Genomic DNA, 22,045 nt, shown 5'->3' with positions numbered 1-22,045 from the left:
CTCGGCTTCCCGCACTGGACGGCCTCCCCCGCCCATTCTCCCAGACAGGGAATCCAGTTGGTCGGCCGAGCTTCCGCCTCCAGGACCCCGGAACCGTGTCCCTCAGCACTGCTGCCGCCTTAGAGACTCCCCAGAAGTCTGGTCCTTGGCCGGGCTCAGGGCCCTGGAAGCCGAGTCCCTCCGCCCAGCGCCCCACCCAAGAGGCGCACGTGTGCTGACCCCAGGTTCCCTTCCCGACCCTCAGCCCCTTAATTGGGAGGCCCCGCCCCGTGCGCAGTGACGTCGGACGCCGCTGTCATCCGGCGCTGGGGGGGGTCGGTGTGGGGTAGAATGGCCGCTGCCGCCCTCACCCGCGGGACCCCGGGAGGTAAGAGCCAGGGCCACTCGCCCGCCTCTCCGCCCCCGCGCCAGGGGGCGCAGCTCACCCGGGTCAGGACGCGGAGCGCAGCGCCGGGGACCACCGTCCCTCCTCCGCGCTCGCCCCCACCTCCCCGCTTCCGTCTTCCTCCCCCGCGCCAGGGGGCGCCTCTCCCGGCAGGGCCCCAGGGCGAAGCTGCGCGTCCCGGGGACTGCCCCGGGGACCCCTTCGTCCCGGCGCCCGCACAGTTCCGCGCGCCCGGGACTGTGTTCCGCGGCTTCACCACAACATCCCTCTGTGCGGGCGGGACCCTTCCATCTCGGAGGTTCTCCGGGGACCGCCGCCCCACGGCTCGCAGCTCCGGGCCGGCTCCCGTTCCGCACCCTGGCAGCCTGCCTAGCCGGGACTGCGCACCTGCGCCCTGGGGCGGAGTCCTTACCCCAAGCCCAGCTTCACTGCACACAGCCGAGCTCACACGAGCCTCCTCCCCCCCTCCATTCGTGGACACCTGGCGGAGCCCGCGCTGAGAGCCTCCTCCAGCTTCCATCTGTTCTCCCACGGAGGGTGGGGGCCTCAGGCTGGAACCAGAGTGGTAGATGGGGTACGGTAGGCCTGGAGGCCAGGGGAGGCAGAGGTGAACGGGGAGAGCGGCGCGGTGGCCTGGCAGCCTCAAGGTGGAGGATGGGTTGTCTTGAGGGTGGGAAGCTGGGTCCTGGATTCTAGCCCAGGTTCTACCAGGCCCTGACCAAGAGAGTAGGTGGTCAGTTTTGCCCTTCCCCTTGGAAAAATCAAACAGAGAAGGAAGTCAGGATGTCTTCTAAGGCCTAGCTTCCCACCTGGACTTAGGGCTCCTGCCCTCCCCCAGCATCCAGGCTTTCTTGCCAAAGCATTCTCCAAGGACCAGATCCCCTCAGTCTCAGCCCCTGGGACCTGGCCTGATGGTAGCCCCAGCCTCTGCAAGAGTCCAAGCTGTAGAGCCTCTAAGGCACCAGCCCTGTCCACCGTCCCTCCCCCACCCCACCTTGTTTCTTCCTGATCACTCTGTTTCGCCCCTCTCTGCACTCATGTTGGTCCCTGGCATCATGTCTGGGTTCTCCTCCTCCATTCCCTGGCTCTGCTGTCATATCACAGTCCCGCCCCTTCCTCATCTTTCCTTGATATCCTGACCCAGTTCTGAACCCCTCCCCTACCTCACACAGGATTAGTGTGGGGGCTTCTGCCATGACCTTGTTCTCTCCCTTCCCAGCACAGACTCCCCCTCCCCCCGGCCCCTCAGGCCGGGGGTGACCTTACCCCCTGGAGCCCTCACCATGAATTCCAAGGACACCACTGAGATTGCTGGTGAGTTCACAATCCAGGTTCCCAGTTTTGACATGGCCCTTTTTACTCCCCACATCGTGGTGACCCTCTAATTCTTGGATCCCCTGCTCTCCTTGTTATCGTTTCAGTTTCCCCCAATCCTCTGATTGCCTTCAGCCCTTTTTCCCTGGGCTATCGCAGGGACATCGGAGCTGGCACACTAAGCCCTCCCTTCTGATTCCCTCTAGAGAACAGCCACCACCTGAAGATCTTTCTCCCCAAGAAGCTGCTGGAGTGTCTTCCTCGATGTCCACTGCTGCCTCCAGAGCGGCTCCGGTGGAATACAAATGAGGTTTTCTAAGGAGCCTGGGAAATTAGGGCATAGCAGGGTCTAGAGGGCTGGAAGAGGGTGAATGGCTGTCCTTCTGTGTCTGAGCACAGAGTAAAGTTCTAGGCTCTTTGGGGACTATAGGAGAGGTATGAAGACACGGGTCTCAGCAGCTCACTTCTCCTTGGCATGTACACCTGGGTAAAAATCACTTCCATCTGTGACTGCATCTGTAGTGTATTTATTGTGCATGGGGCACTGTGATAAGCACTCGACTGCATCCTCTCCTTTAATCCTCTCACCACACTCTGGAGCAGACACTGTTCTGTCGCCATGTTATAGATGATGAAGTCAGTTTATCTCATGTAGTTTATCTGACTCACTCCAGAGTTCACGCTTGTAACCACCTCAGATACTGCCTCCTTCTGCAGGGCATAGTCCCTGTGTTTACAGCCCCACCCCACAGTGCCTTGGAGGTAATTGGTAGTTGATAAGTTTTTTATTTGATGTTAGAACTATCAGTAAAAGGGCATGTGTGTGTGTGTGTATGTGTGTATGTGATGTTGAAAGTGCTGTTGAGCCTCCAGGAGGGGCAGGGTGGTCAGCAGGGCTTTACCTGGTGCATCCAGCAAGGGATTTGGTCTAGAGGATGACTAGGATTGCAGACACAGAGAGGTCTGCACCTGGCACTTCAGGCAGGTAGGAAGTGAGTGCTCGGGGCATGTTCAGGGAAGAATCAATGGACCAGTCTGCCAAGAATGGTTGGTGGAATATGGGTAAATGGTGGGAACAATGGTTTGATCCCTGGTTGGGGAGAACCTTGGAGTCACGCTGAGGAGTCTGGAATCATTGGCCTTTTACAAGCCAGGAAGTAGCACAAAAATGAGATTCGAGGATAGAATAACATGCAGTATGAAGGATGGGTGGAGAAGAATTAAGGCTGGCCCCAAGAAAAAGTTAGGAGGGAGGGAGGGAAGGAGAAAAGGTTAGACTTTGGTCTGGAGTCTCAGGAGGGCTTAAGAATGCTGAGCCCAGATACCTGGATATATTTCCACTAGCTCCCATAACTCTGCCGAAAGTGAGACTCTGAGGGGATGATACAGAGGTCGCCAGGCTGAGACTCTATATAAAGGGCACACCCCCCTGGGTACCTCTTTTCCTATAGGAGATTGCATCCTACTTGATCACCTTCGAGAAGCACGATGAGTGGCTATCCTGTGCCCCAAAGACAAGGTGAGAAAGTTAGTGAAAGTGAGGAGTGGCAGAGGTCCCACGTTCTGTTCCCAGAACTCAAGGCCAGTCCTTCCCTCCCCAGGCCTCAGAATGGCTCCATCATCCTCTACAACCGCAAGAAGGTGAAATATCGAAAGGATGGTTACTTGTGGAAGAAGCGGAAGGATGGGAAAACTACCCGAGAGGACCATATGAAACTGAAGGTCCAGGGCATGGAGGTAAGAGAGTCAGGCATCCAGCTCAACTGCCCTCTGCCTTCCCTCTCCACCCTTAGCTGAGTTCTAGCCCTGCCAGCGCATGGAGACATTGTCCGCCTCACCGCTCTCCTGGTTGCTTTTCCTTTCTCACTTTGGATCAGCTGACTGATTCCTCCATGACCCAACTGTCCAGGCCATATGCTTCTCCCTCAAGGATAATGATGTCCACCTAGTCCCCCTACTTCATCTGCATTGCCCTCAGGGATCCCAGTAATGAACCGCTAAGCACAGATTTCTCTTCCCCAAATCGTTGTTTCTCATCCTAGGTGCATTCTTATAATGCCTTCTGGTTTCTAGGTAGTTCCAAATTTCAAATTTTGGTCCCCTTTGTAAGGTCCCAACCCCATTATTCCCATCTCTCTATCCCTCACTTGAAAGGGGTAGAGACCAGGTGGGGGTAGGGAGAGGGTTGAAGAGAAACTGGTGGCAAGATTGGGATTCCTGCAAAGGGACCGAACAGAAGAAGAGTTGGGGAGCAGACTAGCCCTCCCCCCACCCCAGCCTATCTCCTGGCAGTGTCTCTATGGCTGCTACGTTCACTCTTCCATCGTCCCCACATTCCATCGGCGCTGCTACTGGCTACTTCAGGTAAGGATGGAAGAACTCAGGGAGCCCGACTCTTCCTGGCTCTTTGAGGGGAAATGGGATCTGAAAGAATTAAGTGGAAGGATGACTGTGTTCTGAGTGGGAAAAGGAAAGGGGGCTGGGGATGGAGAGAGGCAGAAATTGGGGGTGAGTTTGGGGGATGCCCAGGAAGAAAGTGAGGACAAGGACGCTGTGCCCCTGGCCTCAGGACCCCATGATTCTCTGTGTGTACCTGTGCTCTCAGAACCCTGACATCGTCCTCGTGCACTACCTGAACGTCCCAGCCCTAGAAGATTGTGGAAAGGGCTGTAGCCCCATCTTTTGTTCCATCAGCAGCGACCGTCGAGAATGGCTGAAGTGGTCCCGGGAGGAGCTGTTGGGACAGCTGAAGCCCATGTGTAAGGCAGCAGGGCCAGGGTCAAGCTGCAAGGGGAGAGTGGAAACAGGGCCTCTACAAGGGCCCAGGGTTCTGCACCCAGAAGCCTGTGGGGTGACCATTTCCCTCCAAGCCAGGATGGTGCTTTCCTGAGGGGGTGCTGGGATTCCTGGTGCATTCCAAGGTGCTGGAATATGGAGAAGGGACTAAAGGACAGCTGTGAGCTACTTGTCTGAGCAGTCTCGAGGCTGCTGGCCTCTATTCACCCAGCCAGAAGTCTTGGAGCATCTCAGGTGCTTGGAGGAGCCATCAAGGTACTTTGGGGACTGTTTTGTGGGATTCCCACAGTACTTCTCCCCAACTTTCCCCTAGTTCATGGCATCAAATGGAGCTGTGGGAACGGGGCAGAGGAGTTCTCTGTAGAACAGCTGGTGCAGCAGATCCTGGACACCCACCCGACCAAGCCCGCACCCCGAACCCATGCCTGTCTCTGCAGTGGGGGCCTTGGTTAGTGACCCCTGACGCTGAAGCTCTCTTCCTACCTATCCACACTGCTCTCACTCAAGCCAGGGGGATATTTGTCTGGATGGGCTTTGCATGCTGATTTACAAGTCTTTTGCATATTCCAGAAAGAAGGCCAGTTAACAGATGCCTTCCCTTCCGGGTGCACACTGGTTGGTCCTAGATCCTTTTACTCTGCAGTCCTGGCAGCACGTGCCCTCTTCTGCCCTCTACCCTTAACCAAATCCTGGCCAGCCTAGCACCACCAATTACACTCAACCTTAGCTTTACTCCTACTTGGTGCCCCAGTGGTTCATCTTTTTTTTTTTTTTTTTTGTCCTTTTTTCTATGCATTTGCCTATTTCAGCTACTACCCCAAGTCCCTAGTTGTTTTCTACAATGCTTGTTCAGTCCTATGTTTGTTTGTTGGGGGAGGAGGAGGCCTCTCTACTGCCTCACAGTGGCCACAATCAGTATCACACCATGGTCGATAGCAAATCCCAGGAAATGAATAAAAAAAAGGCTTCCAGTAGGGGAGGCTGCAAAAGACAAGATGCGTCTTACCCCTTCTCTCCTCCCAACTTCTCTCCACTCCAGGTTCTGGGAGCCTTACCCACAAATGTAGCAGCACGAAACATCGCATCATCTCCCCCAAAGTGGAGCCCCGAGCTTTAACCCTGACCTCTATCCCCCATCCCCATCCCCCTGAGCCTCCTCCACTAATAGCCCCACTTCCCCCAGAGCTCCCCAAGGCACATACCTCCCCATCTTCTTCTTCCTCTTCTTCCTCTTCATCAGGTTTTGCTGAACCCCTAGAGGTCAGACCTAGCCCTCCTACCTCTCGAGGGAGTTCATCCAGGGGGGGCACTGCCATCCTCCTCCTGACAGGAGTGGAGCAGCGTTCTGGGGGCTTGACGCCCACCAGGCACTTGGCTCCCCAGGCTGATCCTAGGCCTTCCATGAGCTTGGCAGTGGTTGTAGGCTCTGAGCCCTCTGCCCCACCAGCTCCTCCCAGTCCTGCCTTTGACCCTGATCGTTTTCTCAACAGCCCCCAGAGGGGCCAGACATATGGAGGGGGGCAGGGGGTAAGCCCAGACTTCCCTGAGGCAGAAGCTGCCCACACCCCCTGCCCTGCCCTAGAGCCCGCTGCTGCCCTGGAGCCCCAGGTGGCTGCTCGGGGTCCCCCTCCACAGTCGGGAGCAGGTGGGAGAAGACGAAACTGCTTCTTTATTGAAGATGATGATGGTGGGGAAGAGCTCGAGACCCAGGGAGCTGCCCCACCTGCCCCTTCGCCCCCTCCTTCACCTCCACCCTCCCCTGCCTCCTTGGAGCCATCAGGCAGGGTAGGACGAGGGGAAGCCTTATTCGGAGGATCTGGTGGAACCAGCGAACTGGAGCCCTTCAGTCTTTCATCATTCCCAGACCTCATGGGAGAACTCATCAGCGACGAAGCGCCAAGCATCCCTGCCCCGGCTCCCCCACTCTCTCCTGCGCTTAGCAGCATCACAGACTTCTCCCCAGAGTGGTCCTACCCAGAGGTGAGTCCTAGGCTTACTTCCCCCCTCCTCTGTATCTCTTCTGAATGTGTAGGACTAATGGTCAGTATTAACTGTAGCTTCTCCCCACAACGTGGTCTTAGTTTCCCTCAGTTTTCATGGCTTCTCTTCCCAATCTCCATTTTCTCGTAGAGTGTAGCTCCTTTCCTGTTTCTGTAGTTCCCACCAACTAACCCTTTCTCCCTTCCTCCCCCTTCCTTCTAGTTAACTGTGGTTAACCATGGTTAATTCTCTCTGTGACTGTTCCTAGAGGGAGGGAGCTGGGGCCATTCAGCCTGGAAAGAAGAAATATAGCAGGGATGTGACTGAAGATTTTGGGTAGCTGAAACACTATCCAGTATCTTCAGCAGTGGTGAGAAGTTCGGTTTTGTGCTGCTCCAGAGAGGGAAAAGAGGAACTTTCAGGAAGAATTAGCCTGAAAAAGATAACTTCCACTTGATGAGAGCTATCTGCAAATAAGTTGGTAACCTTGGGGAAGGTGGTGAGTTTCCCCTAGTGATTAGGTAACCACCTCTCAGGGATGTTGGGCTGTAGGGATAGACTAGCTGACCTCACCCACTTCCGGGCCTTGTGCATCCTTGAATCTCCAGATTGTACACAGGGCCTGATATATGGTATACACTAGAGTCTCTCTAAAGGTTTGAACAGATGAGTGAATGAGTGAATGAATGAACATCCAACAGCCCTTCCAGCTGCATGACTCTGACCTCTGACCTCTGCAGGGTGGTGTCAAGGTGCTCATCACAGGTCCTTGGACTGAGACCTCTGAGCATTACTCCTGTGTCTTTGATCACATCGCAGTGCCAGCCTCACTAGTCCAGCCTGGTGTCTTACGCTGCTACTGTCCTGGTATGGGGATTGGGACGGGTGGGGAAAGGGACTAACATATGGGCTGTTAGGACAGATCAGGACCTCCAGGGCTTCCAAGAAGCTGCCGAAACCAAGATGGTGGGTTAATCCCGAGAGGATGAGGATCTCGTCCAGTTCTGAGGCTCAGCTCCATGTTCCCCCAGCAGGCAGATGAGCCTGGCCAGAGATAAAGAGCCTGGGCATAGCTGTCAAGAAGTCTAGGTTCTAGTCCAAGAAATCTCCTTAGCTAGCTAGTGACCTTGGGTAAGTCAGCTCGTTCCTTGGGTCCTTGGTATCGCCTCCTGTAAGGTCAGAAACTTGGCCAAAGAGAGATCTGTCTGTCCCAGAACTCTGTTTAGATGGAGTCAGAGTTTCTGCCTCCAATCCTAGGGGCTCTTGGGAGAATGAAATGGGAGAGGTAGCGGGGATTAAAGAACAAATTCTGTCCAGTATGCTAACCACCAGCCACATATATCTATTTAAATTTAAAGTAGTTAGGGGAGTGGATGTGGCTCAAGCGGTTGAGTGCCTGCTTCCTACATAGGAGGTCCTGGGTTCGGTTCCTGGTGCCTCCTAAAAACAAACAAACAAATGAAAAAAACCAACTCAGAGTCGCCAGTGTGGCTCAGTGGTTGAGCACTGGCTTCCCACACATCAGGTCCCAAGTTCAATCCCCAGCCCCAGTACCTTAAAAAAAAAAAAGTAATTAAAATGAAGGAGCATTAAAAATTCAGTTCCTCAGTTGCTCTAACCACACGGAGTGCTCAGTAGCCACATGTGGCTAGTCCTACCCTGTGGGACAGTACAGATATGGAACAGTCCCAGCATCTCAGAGAATTTTGTTGGACAGCCCTGGTCTAGGCCCCACCTGCCTGGAGTCCTCTCTGCCCTCCCTGCCTCCAACCTTGTCCCTTACCCTGTACTCAACAGTCAGCCTTAGGTGGGGCCCCGAGAACATGTTACATCTCTGTTTCTATGAGTGTGCTGTCCCCCAATCTTAACAGCCCTGCTCAGCCATGCACAGAAGGAAAGATCGAAGGAGCTGGAGATTGGGAGGAAGAGATTTAGCCCTCAGTCTTGAGACTAGGGGTTGGTGGTTCCATTCTCAAAGCCATGGACATTGAGACCTTGGGACACAGGTTTCACTGGGCACTGTTCTAGAGTAGCTAGCTCCCCTTTCCCCCATCTCAGTGACAAGGTCACGGCCTCTGGACTCTGATCTTGGGGGATCAAGGGTTTATTCCCTAACAGATTGTTTCTAAGATATAGGTATCTCTTAACCCTCAACTTCCAGGCCCTGTTGCTAAATAACAAACGTCCTTAACAACAGGGTCTAGCATCCAAGGGGGTTTGTGGCCTATAGTAGGTATTAAGTTCTTAAATGAATGGACTCCCTTCCCATTAAGGCCACTGAAGCTAAGAGCCTCTTGGACCACAGTGGGGGTGAGGGGAGGGTTAGATATGGAACGATCGCCTGTGGCTCTGATCCAGGTGACCGGTGAAGGAGCCAGGGAAAGAGAGCCCTTCTCGCTGACACTGCCCTCCCCAGCCCATGAGGTAGGGCTGGTGTCTTTGCAGGTGGCAGGGCGGGAGGGGCCCCTTTCTGCTTCTGTGCTCTTTGAGTATCGAGCCCGCCGTTTCCTGTCTCTGCCTAGTACTCAGCTTGACTGGTTGTCCCTGGATGGTGAGTACCTAGCCCTCTGACCCCAAGTATCCGGCCCCCACAACCACTGAGCTTCATTCCATGCTCCTGCATCCCTCAGGACCCAGGTGGCCTACTGCCTAGCTCGCACTCCCCCACTTTTCTTGCAGATCCCCTTTCATTGGTCATTTCTGAATGTAGCAACAAACTTTTCTTACCTCCTCTTCCCCATAAATCTTGACCCCATCTTCATCCTAGTTCTTGCCCTGTCCTCTCCATCCCAGAGGATGGGATCTAGGCAAGCAAGGCCCAGAGGATGGGGCAGAGACAGAGTCAAGAGCATGAGATACATGCTTACACAGGCGTTGACATTTCTTCTTGTTTTTTTTCCCTTATATCATAAAGATACATATTCATTATGGGAAATTTGGAAATTACAGAAAAGCACAAAATAGAAAATGAAAATTGTCTATAATATTACTGCTTAGCGATATCCACCACTGCTAAGTTTGTGGTGAACTTGCTTATACACACACAGTCACACACTTTTACTGGTTATCCCTCTCTGTGCCTTTGAGAGCTGTTTCCGTCCTCGAGGTTTGCTTTCCTCTGCCTCTTCCTCTTGGCGTCCCTGTTGTTGCCCTCTTAGTTTCTCTCAGTTCTGCTGTTGCCCTTTGCTGGGTTTGTCTCTGTTTCCCTTCACATCCAGTTCTGTCAGGGCTCCTGCTCCTGGTTTGGCCTCACACTTGGAGGCTGCCCAGCTCCGTGTGTGCTGGACTGCCTGTCTCTCAGGCGAGTCTGTCTGCCTTGAGCTCTTGCCAGGTCTCTCGGTTCTGTTCTTTGTCCTGCTCTGTGACTCTTCATCCCTTATTTTTCTGTCCTTGTCTCATCTTTGTTTTATCATCTCTCCTATGAGTATCCTTTTCTTTCCATTTCCATTTCTTCTCAGCCCAGTGTCTCAACTTGCCTCTCTTACCTTCTTAACCTTTCTTAGTTGCTTGTTTGGTACTGCGTCATCGTCGTCCCCCCCACCCACCCCGGAGCTCCCTCCTTTCTCCCCTCTCCTTCACCTGGCTTCTCTCTCTCCTCTGTTACACCTGGGTTTCTGTCCATCATGCTTTACTCCATCCCCCCACCGTCACCTCTCCACCTTCATCCCATTTTAACCCGTCTGTGTCCCTCTGTCCTGGCATCTGAGAACATCCCTGGCCTCCACCGTTTCTCTGTGCCTGTTTGCCCATGGCTCTGGTCCCCTCCTTCCCTTGTGTGATCTCAGAAGGGGACAGATATAGCTTGGAGTGTGTGTGAGAGTGCGTGCGCGTGTGTTTGTGTGTGGGGGTGGGGGGAGGAGGGGGAGGAATGGACGTGGCTATCCATCTCTGTCATGTTCCCCCCCCATCCTCTTTGTGGACAGCTGCGGGGGGCCGGGAGGAGGGGACGGTGCTTTCAAATCACAGTCCCTGAGCTCTTTTGACCAGTGGTTAACAGAGAGGAGGGACCCTGGAGTCCTTCAGTCCCAGCATGGGGGACAAAGGTAGTGTCTGGCGCAAGGTGAACCGAGGAATGTTTCCTCTAGGAAAAGGCCGGGGGTGGGGGGGTGGGGGTGGGAGCGCATGTATATGTGCAGTTCAGGGCCCCTGGGGGTTGGGGGCTGTTTTGCAGTTCTCCTGTCTCTGTGTTTTGAAGGAAACAGTCTAAGTTCTGGATTCTGGTTCTGGTACGCAGGTAGTATTAAGAGCCCTCTTTTACAATAAGACCAAAAAAAAAAAGCCCTTTTTTAAGGACTGAGTCTTGATGGGCTTTATTTAGGTATGTAGGTAAAGGAGCTGTTTGGGGGAAGGGAAAGAATACGATTTCATGTCTTCACCTCCAGTTTGGGTGTTCAGGGCATCACCCAGCAGAGCCTGCCCACTCAGCCTCCCATACCCATTCCCCCTCAGACAACCAGTTCCGGATGTCCATCCTGGAGCGGCTGGAGCAGATGGAGAAGCGGATGGCAGAGATTGCAGCAGCCGGGCAGGCACCTTGCCAGGGGCCAGACGCTCCCCCAATTCAGGTACTTCCAAGAGGGTGGTCTTCAGTGGGGACAGGGAGAGGGTCCTCAGAAAGAAAATGCTCTGGGGTATGACCCCCCTCGCTTTCCTGTCCCCAGCCTCCTCAGGCAGTCCTCCTTTCTCCCTGATGTCATCCTGCTCCCGCCCCCGCCCCGTGCAAGAGTGGCTATTCTGGGCACCCTCTTGGCATGGCAGGCTTCAAACTATTTCTGGTCTGAAGAAGGGTGGCAGTGAAGGAGATGGGGGAGGGGATCAGGAAGGTTGGGGCTCAAGGCTCGGTGGGTTCCCAGTCTCTGGAGGAGGAGCCCTGGGGAGAGGCTCAGAGAGGACCCTGGGTTCTGAGGAGAGAAGCCGGATGTGAACACAGGGCTCACCTTAACTGATGTGAAGGCCCAACATGGGCCTGGGTGTGCTAGGCCTGGCTCCAGAGGGGCAAGAGTGAGGGACACTGAGGCTACACGGGGACTTGAACTGGGAGAACGGAAGGACTATCAGAGGTCTCAGGTGGGAACCTGGAGTGGCGGTGGGGGGAGGGGGCAGAATTATAGCTGGGAGGACAGACATCAGATGGCCAAGGCCTCGCAGGTCCCTGATAAGGTTGTGTGTACTGCAGGATGAAGGCCAGGGGCCTGGGTTCGAGGCCCGGGTAGTGGTCTTGGTAGAGAGCATGATCCCACGCTCCACCTGGAGGGGTCCTGAACGTCTGGCCCATGGAAGCCCCTTCCGGGGCATGAGCCTCCTGCACTTGGCTGCTGCCCAGGGCTACGCCCGCCTCATCGAGACGCTGAGCCAGTGGCGGTGAGCAGGGGCAGCAGGGAGGGGGCTGGACAGCCACTGAAACTAAAGTGCAGGGGACTGTGGAGGACGCAGAGGACCCAGAGCCCTGCCAAGAGGGAGCTGGGCTCACTGCGGAAGAGGACTTGCATTTGCGGGAATCCTAATAGCCCTCGCCTTATGGCACTTTGACTTCTTTGTCTCCTTATCTTTATTAATCTCTTTTGATTGCCTCGTGCCGCTGACCTTAGTGCTTCTAGACAGTTGCTTCTCAGTCCCTTTACTTCTAGATGTCCTTCTCCCAAACCTCCAGGAGTGTGGAGACTGGAAGCTTGGACTTAGAGCAAGAGGTTGACCCGCTCAACGTGGATCATTTCTCATGCACCCCTCTGGTGAGGATGCTAGGTTCCTGGTTCACATGGAGCAAAGGGGGACAGGAAGAGCCTTTGATGGACTCAGGGAAACAGTGGGAGGGCTAGGGCCACCTGGAGGAAGGGCCCCAGGCCTCACCTCCAACCCCCACCCTGTCCTCTCCCTACCCCTCTCCTCAGATGTGGGCTTGTGCCCTGGGACACCTGGAAGCTGCTGTGCTCCTTTTCCGCTGGAACCGGCAGGCCCTGAGCATTCCCGACTCTCTGGGCCGTCTACCCCTCTCCGTGGCTCATTCCCGGGGTCACGTGCGCCTTGCCCGCTGCCTTGAGGAACTGCAGAGACAGGAAGCTTCAGTTGAGCCCCCACTGGCCCTGTCGCCACCATCCTCCAGCCCAGACACAGGTGAGGGCTGCCCCTAACCATTTTATTTTTTTTAACTTTTTAATAATGGAAATTGGGAAGTGGTTGTAGCTCAAATGACAGAGCGTGCATCTACCATATAGGAGGTTCAGGGCTCAGTACCCAGGGCCGCCTGACCTGTATGGCGAGCTGGCCCACATGCAATGCTACTGCGTGCAAGGAGGGCCTTGCCACGCAGGGGTGTCCCCCGCGTAGGTGTGCCCCACGTGGAAGGAGTGTGCCCCACAAGCAGAGCCACTCCACACACAAAGATAAAGTGCATCCCACCCAGGAGTGGCACTGCATGCATGGGAGAGCTGACATAGCAAGATCACACACACACACACACAAAAAGAAAAATACTCTCACACTTACAGGATGGTTACTTCAAAAAGAATAGCCCCACATTTTAGAGACATTGGAATTGTCCTGCATGACATTGCAATGATGGATACAGGCCATTTTACATTTTGTCAAAATTGATAAAATTGTGCATTGTGAAGTGTGAACTATAATGTAAACTATAGACCATGGCTAGTAGCAATGCTTCAATATATGTTCATCAATTGTAACAAATGTACTACACTAATGAAAGACATTGTTAATGGGGGAAAGTGGAGAAAGTGGGTATATGGGAATCCCGTTTTTGATGTTACACATTTGTAATCTAAAGCTTATTTAAAAATGAAAAACGTATTAAAAAACACCTCTAACAATGTCTCTCCCTGGGAATTTTCCTCTTTCATAGTAAATAATTATTCCTAAATTTTGATATAAAATACACATAAATGAATATATTAAAAAAAAAAAAAAAGAATAGCCCCTAATCTTGAGAGAGGGATGTGGGTGGAAGGATAGACGAAGGCAAAGTCAGAGGGCGGGAGACAGAAAGAGTAGGAGAGGAGGCGGCAGGGGAGGAGAAATAACAGGAACCTACGGGGAGATTGGGAAGGATGGGGCTGGTAGGAGAGCTGGGTGGCAGGCGGCTCCTGTTGCCTTACCCTCTTCCCTTGCTCTCACAGGTCTGAGCAGCGTCTCCTCGCCCTCGGAGCTGTCGGATGGCACTTTCTCTGTCACATCAGCGTATTCTAGTGCCCTGGATGGCAGTCCCCCCCCTGCTCCTCTGCCAGCCTCTGAGATTGTCATGGAGGAGATGGTCCCAGGCCATCTCTCCTCTGGTGCCCCAGAGGCCCCACTCCTCCTCATGGACTATGAGGCCACCAACCTCAAAGGACCCCTTCCCTCGTCAACTCCTCTCCCACCAGCCTCAGATGGTGGGGCTGCTCCAGACGAAGCTGACAGCCCACCAGCTGTGGATGTGATCCCGGTACTGCTTACATCGATGGAATTGTGAGAGCTAGAAATGGAGTGGGGTGCAGAGGTGGGCTGAGGCATGCCAGCCCACGAAGCAGAATCAGTCTGGCTTCACTCTGGGAAGAAGAGGCCATTTACTCACCATGTGGGGACAGGCATGGCAGCCCTTTACTTAGCTCTTTTCAGTCCTTGTGACTCAAAAGTCATCAGGGGTTAATTCTGGGGAATATCTTCATCTAGAGCAGGGTGGTAGGGGGATTTCTAATCAGTTACTTGATGATTCATGAAGATTCTTGGGGTACCAGGATGGAGGGCAGCTGGGAGGGATGTGGAGGGGAAAAGTTGGCAAGGTGTGTGGCAGTGATCTGGGGAGGGGAAGAAGCTTGCACCTGACAAAAGCTAAGGAAGTCTTGTGGAATGAATGAGTAAGTGAAGAGAGTGACTCTTCAAGTGTCGCAGCATACTTCTCTGCTAGAACCTGGAGACATACCTGCTTTAGAGAGGCAACTGGGTTTTTAAAAAATCAGGCTGTCACAGGGTAGGATGCATTATGTGGCTGGCAGGAAGTGCTGCAAAGTTCAGGGCTGGAGCCATTCATCAGGGCCTTGTGCAGTTGGTGAGCCGTGGGCTGGTTCTTGGGGAGCTGACAGGTCGGGAGTAGCATGCCAAGCCAGTGGAGAGGGTGTGCTGTGGCGCAGGCCTATGTTGGGTGGCCGGTGTGGAGCAGACCCGGGTGGGGACAGCGGGCAGTCGGGCTGGAAGAGTGGTGAAGTCCCTCATTTGCTTAGCCCCTGAATCCCCACTTGGCGAAAGTTCTTCCTACCCTGTGTCCTCCACAGTCTCAACACAAAAGGGCTGTGCTCCCAAATGGAAACCCACCAAGTACAAGGCCAAGTCTGAACAGCAGCCGAGAAAGACAGGGTTAGCAGGGAGCGCAATCCCCGAGGGCTTCAGCATCTGGTGGAGAAAGAAGGAATGACTAGGACTAGACTCAGGTCACAGCCTTGGCAGGGCAGGAATATCTGGCAGTTGGGGCCTCTTGAGGCTTACACAGCGTCTCCTTCCTCCAGGTGGACATGATCTCTCTGGCCAAGCAGATCATTGAAGCCACACCAGAAAGGATTAAGCGAGAAGACTTTGTGGGGCTGCCTGAGGCTGGAGCCCCACTGCGGGAGCGGACAGGGGCCGTGGGGCTCAGTGAGACCATGTCCTGGCTGGCCAGTTACCTGGAGAACGTGGACCATTTCCCCAGCTCAGCCCCTCCCAGGTGACCAGCTCAGGACAAAACCTCAGGACTCTTCCTTAAAGGAGGATGGGAGGGAGGGAGGAAGAGGCTTCCCCACAGCCTTAAGCTCCTTTCTGGCTGAGGCCCCAGGGCCTCTGAGAAGGGAATTGGAGGTGGCTGATGAACTCTGAAGTCACTCTCCCCAGACCCTGTTGCTGGGGTCTCCCCTCAGAGCAATCCCTGGGCAGAAGAGAGACGAGAGATGCCCTCTGACATCCCCTCTCCCCATCCCCTACAGCGAACTGCCCTTTGAGCGGGGTCGCCTGGCTATCCCTCCAGCACCTTCCTGGGCAGAGTTCCTCTCTGCATCTGCCAGTGGCAAGATGGAGAGTGATTTTGCCCTGCTGACACTGTCAGATCATGAGCAGCGGGAACTGTATGAGGCAGCCCGAGTCATCCAGACGGCCTTCCGGAAGTATAAGGTCAGGGGGCTGGGGTTCTCAGTGCACTCTTGAGCCAAGGGAGACTGTGGGCTCCCAGGGCTTTTGGAGTTATCCAGTCAGGTCTAAGAATGGGGTACAGGGTCAGGGGAGAGGGAAAGGTGGGCCATGAGGTGCTGAGACCTCCTTCTCTTCCCCCTAGGGCCGACGGCTGAAAGAGCAGCAGGAGGTTGCAGCAGCTGTGATCCAGCGCTGTTACCGCAAGTATAAGCAGGTGAGACTCTTCTCTCTGGAAGACACCCTCTCAACCTCCCACCCACTTCCACACACACCCATCCCAGCCCAGAGCAGCCAGAATGCGGCCAGAGCTTTAACTCCCCTTCTCTCTCCACAAGCTGACCTGGATTGCACTTAAGGTATTAGGCATGAGATCTGGGCGTGAAGTTGTGTCTGCAACGATTCAGGCTTTCCATGAGTGTGTGGGTTAGAGAGACATGCGGTAACCACACTTGAGGGTGACCCCCAGGGGCTGGGCTCTCGGTCCCTCCATTGCAGTCCCTGTCCCTCCCCACCGCTGCAGTTTGCACTCTATAAGAAGATGACCCAGGCGGCCATCCTGATCCAGAGCAAGTTCCGAAGCTACTATGAGCAGAAGCGTTTTCAGCAGAGCCGCAGAGCGGCCGTGCTCATCCAGCAGCACTACCGCTCTTACCGCCTCCGGCCTCCGGGCCCCCTGCCCGCCCGCAGCAAGTACGCCCCAGCCCCCCAGACCCCCAGCCCCCAGCCTCTGTGCCTACCCACTTCATCCGTGCCCACTGCCCCTGGGTCCCCAGTTCCCTGTTACTGTTCTTCCCTGCTGGTGTTCGTAAGGGCGGAAGGCTTGGGGTGTCTGGATGTTCTGCGAGGTCTCCCCAGCTCTTCTTTCCTCCACCAGAGGCTCCTTTCTCACCAAGAAGCAGGACCAGGCAGCCCGGAAGATCATGAGGTTCCTGCGGCGCTGCCGACACAGGTATTCCTCCCTTCCTCGCTGGGTCTGCCCAGCCTCTCCACCCTCCCACCTGCCCTGACACAGTGGGCCTCTCTGATTCCTTCCTGGTCTCCCTGCAGGATGAGGGAACTGAAGCAGAATCAGGAGCTGGAAGGACTTCCTCAGCCTGGACTGGCCACCTGAGCTCTCCACAGCCTTTCTCACCACCCTGAGCCGCTTCTTGCAGTCTTAACCGGGAGAGGCTTTCTGGGGGAGGGGGAGCCCCCAGTTGGCAGCTTTCCCCTTCACCTTTCTTGGAGCCCTTCATAGGTCTCCACAGTCCTCCCCTCTCCGAAGTGCTGAACTCCCTCTTCCCAGCCCCTGCTCCGCACACCTCTCTCCTCTTCCCTCTCGGTCATGTCCCTTTTGGTCCCGGGCTCCAGAAGCCCCACGCCCCACAGACCTGCATCTTCAGTTGTGGTCGACGGAGCCTGCCTGCCCCTTCTCCACAGCTCCCCACTCCCCGCCTGCACCGGACTCGGCCCCTTCCTGACTTGCCTTATTTATTTGTTCGATGCGTCTCTGAATGTAGCCGCCTCGGTCTCACCTCTGCCTTCGCTGCGCGCGCCCGTCGTGTTTCAGGGCTGACCGTGCTCCTACCCCGACTCCGCATGTTTGCGTCCGTTTCCCTCCCTCTGCCCCTGTCCTCCCCCGTCACCCCGACTCTGGCCACCAACCTCGCGGTCACAGGGGAGGGGATGTATATAAAACGCGTTGCGGAGTCCCCGCCCCGTCCCCCGCGGGGAGGGGGCTTGTACATAGTGTAACATAAAGAGTATAGTGAAGAATCTATTTAAGGCGCCGCGGGGAGGGCTGCACGGCCGGGCTAGTGGTTCCCTGCCGTGGCGTGGGCCTCCATCCGGCTCCACGAGCACTTTCTGCGTGTGCATGGGCTTGTTTATACGAATTGCCATTAAACGTCGCTGCACCAGCCTGCCTCCGGCCTCTGTCTATGGGGGGCGAGGCGGAGCCTCGTATTAGCGCCGGGCGGGGCGGGCGCGCGATTTTTCGCCTCCGACGAATTTCCGGCCTTAAAGGCACTTTGCCCCTCCCTTTAAGACGCACCGCCCCTTCTCAGTCTCTCCCAAGATGGCGGACCTACTGGGCTCCATCCTGAGCTCCATGGAGAAGCCGCCCAGCCTCGGTGACCAGGAGACTCGGCGCAAGGCCCGAGGTGAGGATCCCAAATTCACAACCGCCTTTCTTCGCCTGGTTCTCGGGACCGCACTCTTCCCTCTTTGGACCGTGCCGCCTCTTCAACCTTGAAAGACCCCTCACAGGCCCCTTCGGAGCCCCCCGAAGTCCCTAAAAGGGCCGCAGACCCGCCCGCTCCCTTTAGAGGGTGATGATTGGCTTCCTGAAACCTAGCTCCACCCTCCTTGTGTTCCGGACCCTGGCCTTCCACAGTCCTTGTTTTCAATTAGCGGAACGACCCGCCCGTCCGCTGTGGCGTGCTCTGATTGGCAGGATGCCTCCAACCCCACGCGTCTTCCTCGTTCCTCGGGCCACTGGTCCCTTCGTCGGATTGGAGGAGGATGTACTCGACCGCTTCTCGGCTCCTCCCCTTTCGCCTCGCCTGTCCCTGCACCCTCATCTCTATTCCGATTGGGCGCAGGGCACGCCCATCTACAGTCCTTTCCCCTCTATTGGCTAGCTCTACTTAAAGGTCTACCTATTAAGTCTTGTTCGACCTTTCTCACCCGCCTCATCCGCAGCACTGCCAATTGGTTGCTGGGTCCTTGTGGACCTATCTGTGCCTTTCTGCCCGGCCCATTTGATTTAACCCCGTCCCTTCTGCCTCCCGCCAGTAACCGTTCTCCCATCTGTAGCCTTAACATCCGAGCTGCCCCGGCGGATCGTGATGCTGATTGGAGGAATGAGAATGCCCCGGCCTCATCCGATTGGTCACAGGCTCCCCGCCTGTCTTCTCTGAGTAACTTCCCTGCTGGCGGGTCCTGGAGTTGAGATGCCGGCCTAGGGCGCGGCCCGACCAGGCCGGCGGTCGAGGTTTCCACGGGTTGCCTGAGCTGCGGAGTGCAGGAGGCCTATCTGGGGAAGCACTCCTGCTCCAATCCTGCGGGCCTTGACCATCCCGGGCTTCAGCTTCCCACCTTCAGCCGCTACTTAATATATGAATGTTGTCCTTTATTTACTGAACGCCTGTTGTGTGCTGGGGGCCAGGGATACTTTCAAGAATCCCACAGCATGGCTGACCGCGCATTCATGAAATGGTCACACAGGCGTTTAATAATCACCTTGATAAACGCTCTGAAAGAGAACTGATTGCTGTGAGAGAGTGTGTACCTAGGGTCCCGACCTAGTCTGCTGTGTTCCAAAAGAGCCGAGATCTGAAGAATAGATCATTTGAGTGAGAGGGGAGAGAAAGGTGTTACAGGCAGAGGGAGATGTGTATTTGGAGGCTCTGAGAAAGGAGGGAGCATAATGGGAATGGGAAATTGGAATTATTTAATGCTCACCATGACTGTCTAGGTGAGGATCACTAGCTTCACTTGACAGACTGGGAAGCTGAAATTCAGAGTCAAGTTACTTGCCCAAGGTCACACAGTTAGTAAGTGACAGGTTTCAAATCCATCTGTGATGCTTGAGTCTATGCTCTTAACCATGACAGTTAAAAGAGCTCCTAGGCTGTTAGGCCTGGGACCCAGGACAATAGGACAGGGTTCCTGCCTCCAAGGAGCTCATAGTCTGGTTGGGGAGACAAACAGAAGTTACCTTTTGTTGGTTCTCAGCATATGCTATAGTTGGTGTCTGAACCATGGGCTTTTGGAGCCCAGAGGAAGAATTGACTAATTCTAATTCATGGAGGATCTCAACAGTTCGCTAGAGGAGGGAAAGTGTTTCAAGCAGAAGGAATAATCTGTGCAAAGATGTGGAATGATTAGGAAATGGGACAAGGTTCAGTGCAGCTGGAGGGATTCAGATCCTGTAGTAGAAGTGGATGTTAAGGATTTAAAAGACTCAAAATGGCAAAAGAGAGGATGGGTCATTTCAGGCAGAGGAGCAAGTTTAGGAAGGGGTATATGCTCAAACCTGCAGAGGCAGTACAGTCACATCCTGGGGGAACACAGGCAGGAGTGGAACCCAGGTTGAAAATACACCCCCCTTGACAAGAGGCTTGAGAGGGTCTGGTGTGGAATTTGGATCTGAGGAAGAGAAGGAGGGTAAAGTAAGACCACCGGGTGGGGAGTTCCTTTGCAGCTAACCTTACACACCTGCATTCTCAAAGAACTGTATCAGACTAGCCATTCTGCTTCATCCTGTCTGGTAGAAGTGGGAAGTCGTGGGTGTTACAAAATATAGGAAGTTGAATAACTTCCCCCTTGTTACATAGGCAATGAGATGATAAACTCTTGGAGGCCAGGGGCTTAGTCTAGTCTTCTCACCTCTCCAGGTGTCTCTGAATTCTGTGTATGTGGTGTGTGTTAAATAAATGTTTGTTAATTGGTTTCCCCAGTGGGGCTGAAAAATGGAATTAAGCATGAATCTATTCTTTGAAACTCCTGTTGTATCTTGATCACCCTAGCATGGGACCAGGTATGTAGTAAACATCAATAAATGCTTGGTGAATAAAGAATAGTCCAGCCTGACATCTTTCTCTGGACACCAGAGTTTTGAAACCTCACACACACTACCCATCCATGCTTCCCATCCTGGCCTCATGCTGCCATTTCTCACCCCCAGAGCAGGCTGCCCGCCTGAAGAAACTACAGGAGCAAGAGAAACAACAGAAAGTGGAGTTTCGTAAAAGGGTGAGAACTGAAGACAGCAAAGGCAGCCTTCAGGAAGGACTTCCTAAAAGTTAGAATTGGAAGGTTGAGGACTCAAGGTTCTTAAAAGTGTCTCAAGAGAGGTGAAGCCAGTGGAATGGAGAATGGCGAATGTGGGGGGAGATCTAGATGGCCTTTCGGCTTAGTTGGGGAGAGGGGTGTTTGGGTAGAGCCATCATTTCATTTCTTCTTCCTTTTTCCCTCTCCCAAGATGGAGAAAGAGGTGTCAGACTTCATCCAGGACAGTGGGCAGACCAAGAAAAAGTTTCAGCCGATGAGCAAGATAGAGAGGAGCATACTGTGAGTGTCTCTGGGCTGGGGCAGGCAGGTTGCTAGTGTGGCCTGAAAGGGCCAGCTGGGGCTTCCTTGAGAATCTGATTGTACTCTTTGCTCTCTGCCTTCCCTTCCCAGACATGATGTAGTGGAAGTGGCTGGCCTGACATCTTTCTCCTTCGGGGAGGATGACGAGTGTCGTTATGTCATGATCTTCAAAAAGGTGAAAGGCCCAAGTTCCTCACTCTCCTCTAGTCTTTTTTCAGCCTGAACCCCCGTGAGAGAGAGGAACGAGATAAAACATTTATATGGAATCCTGACCCCACCATTCCTTCTTCCCCAGGAGTTTGCACCCTCAGATGAAGAGCTGGAGTCCTACCGTCGTGGAGAGGAGTGGGACCCCCAGAAGGCTGCAGAAAAGCGGAAGCTGAAGGTGAGCTCTGCTCTGCAGTCCCTGAGCCATGCAGCCCACCACTTGTGAGGGGCCGATCCTGGCTGCTGAGCAATAGTACCCCACCTCTGCCCCCCAGGAGCTGGCCCAGCGGCAGGAGGAGGAGGCGGCCCAGCAGGGACCCACGGTGGTGAGCCCAGCCAGCGACTACAAGGACAAGTACAGCCACCTCATTGGCAAAGGGGCAGCCAAGGATGCGGCCCACATGCTACAGGCCAACAAGACCTACGGCTGTGGTGAGGCCACAGTGGGGGCTGAGGGAGGTCTGGGGACAAGAGCATAGGATATGGGGAAAAGGGAGTAGAGGTCCAGGCCCAGGGTTTCTAGGCCCTTCCCAGCCTCCCATCTGCCCCCAGTGCCCGTGGCCAACAAGAGGGACACACGCTCCATTGAAGAAGCCATGAATGAGATCCGGGCCAAGAAGCGTCTGCGGCAGAGTGGGGAAGAGTTGCCACCTACCTCCTAGGCACCCAAGCTCCCTCTGGCCCCTGGGGCAGGGCAGGAGGCAGAGAGGGACAAGGCTGCTGCTATCAAAACCCATCCTGGAGCCCCACCTCTGAACCACCTCCCACTATCTGTCACTGAGGCTGGGGGAAGCAGGTTTTTGGATTGTCACTGTTGGAGCTTGGATATGTATGTGGTGTGTGTGTATGTGTGCGTGCATGTGTGAGAGTATGAATGTAGAGGCGGGTATTTAATCTGTATTCTTCTCATTCTCCTTGCAATTTTCTTCCCCATGGGCCTGGGGTAATTTCACATTCAATAAACACTGTTTGACCCAAGTCCTGGTTTGTTTGTCCTGTAGTCATTGGCAGAGAGGAAGGGGAATAACTTTTAGGTCAAAAAATATGAAATTATTGTTTGTGTAGGTAATGATGGCCAAATATTGGACTTGCTTAGGGATTTATAAGATAACATTTTTTAAGAGCACAGTTGCTGAAGCC

The 22,045-nt window shown here is 54.4% G+C and overlaps 2 protein-coding genes across 15 annotated transcripts; both read left to right on the top strand.

The window, feature by feature from the left end:
* Positions 1 to 47: 47 nt before the first annotated feature.
* Positions 48 to 17,520, top strand: CAMTA2 (calmodulin binding transcription activator 2). 14 transcript variants are annotated; one of them, XM_058283697.2, is made up of 23 exons: positions 48 to 367; positions 1,605 to 1,699; positions 1,906 to 2,009; positions 3,151 to 3,218; positions 3,301 to 3,436; positions 3,992 to 4,063; positions 4,305 to 4,458; positions 4,809 to 4,943; positions 5,535 to 6,475; positions 7,216 to 7,342; positions 8,892 to 9,026; positions 10,925 to 11,040; positions 11,652 to 11,836; positions 12,126 to 12,204; positions 12,364 to 12,586; positions 13,606 to 13,910; positions 14,968 to 15,164; positions 15,421 to 15,604; positions 15,765 to 15,836; positions 15,958 to 15,978; positions 16,143 to 16,312; positions 16,497 to 16,571; positions 16,670 to 17,520. In XM_058283697.2, the coding sequence occupies exons 2-23, from the start codon at positions 1,669 to 1,671 to the stop codon at positions 16,731 to 16,733; spliced, it is 3,594 nt and encodes a 1,197-aa protein (XP_058139680.1). In that variant the 5' UTR covers positions 48 to 367; positions 1,605 to 1,668; the 3' UTR covers positions 16,734 to 17,520. The 14 variants fall into 14 exon arrangements, with proteins under 14 accessions (XP_058139680.1, XP_071066461.1, XP_071066458.1 ...); XM_071210357.1 differs by having other exon boundaries at positions 90 to 367; positions 3,977 to 4,063; XM_058283692.2 differs by having other exon boundaries at positions 292 to 959.
* Positions 17,521 to 17,634: 114 nt separating this feature from the next.
* On the top strand, positions 17,635 to 21,883 carry SPAG7 (sperm associated antigen 7). Its single transcript, XM_004484861.5, has 7 exons — positions 17,635 to 17,763; positions 20,292 to 20,359; positions 20,589 to 20,677; positions 20,789 to 20,873; positions 20,994 to 21,083; positions 21,181 to 21,337; positions 21,458 to 21,883. The coding sequence occupies exons 1-7, from the start codon at positions 17,679 to 17,681 to the stop codon at positions 21,565 to 21,567; spliced, it is 684 nt and encodes a 227-aa protein (XP_004484918.2). The 5' UTR covers positions 17,635 to 17,678; the 3' UTR covers positions 21,568 to 21,883.
* Positions 21,884 to 22,045: the final 162 nt, after the last annotated feature.

Source organism: Dasypus novemcinctus, chromosome 21, assembly GCF_030445035.2.
Source record: "Dasypus novemcinctus isolate mDasNov1 chromosome 21, mDasNov1.1.hap2, whole genome shotgun sequence".
NCBI lineage: Eukaryota > Metazoa > Chordata > Mammalia > Cingulata > Dasypodidae > Dasypus > Dasypus novemcinctus.
Note: the sequence above shows the minus strand (reverse complement) of the source record. Positions and strands in the feature narration are given on the sequence as shown.

What these genes read in the sequence shown, in the direction of transcription:
- CAMTA2 (XM_058283691.2), top strand. An exon ending in TCCGGTGGAATACAAATGAG is followed by an intron (nt 2,010 to 3,150) that starts GTTTTCTAAGGA and finishes CTTTTCCTATAG; the next exon opens with GAGATTGCATCCTACTTGAT. An exon ending in GAGACGCTGAGCCAGTGGCG is followed by an intron (nt 11,837 to 12,125) that starts GTGAGCAGGGGC and finishes CCAAACCTCCAG; the next exon opens with GAGTGTGGAGACTGGAAGCT.
- SPAG7 (XM_004484861.5), top strand. Translation starts at nt 17,679, where the DNA reads ATGGCGGACCTACTGGGCTCCATCCTGAGCTCCATGGAGAAGCCGCCC. An exon ending in GACTCGGCGCAAGGCCCGAG is followed by an intron (nt 17,764 to 20,291) that starts GTGAGGATCCCA and finishes TCTCACCCCCAG; the next exon opens with AGCAGGCTGCCCGCCTGAAG. An exon ending in ATGTCATGATCTTCAAAAAG is followed by an intron (nt 20,874 to 20,993) that starts GTGAAAGGCCCA and finishes CTTCTTCCCCAG; the next exon opens with GAGTTTGCACCCTCAGATGA.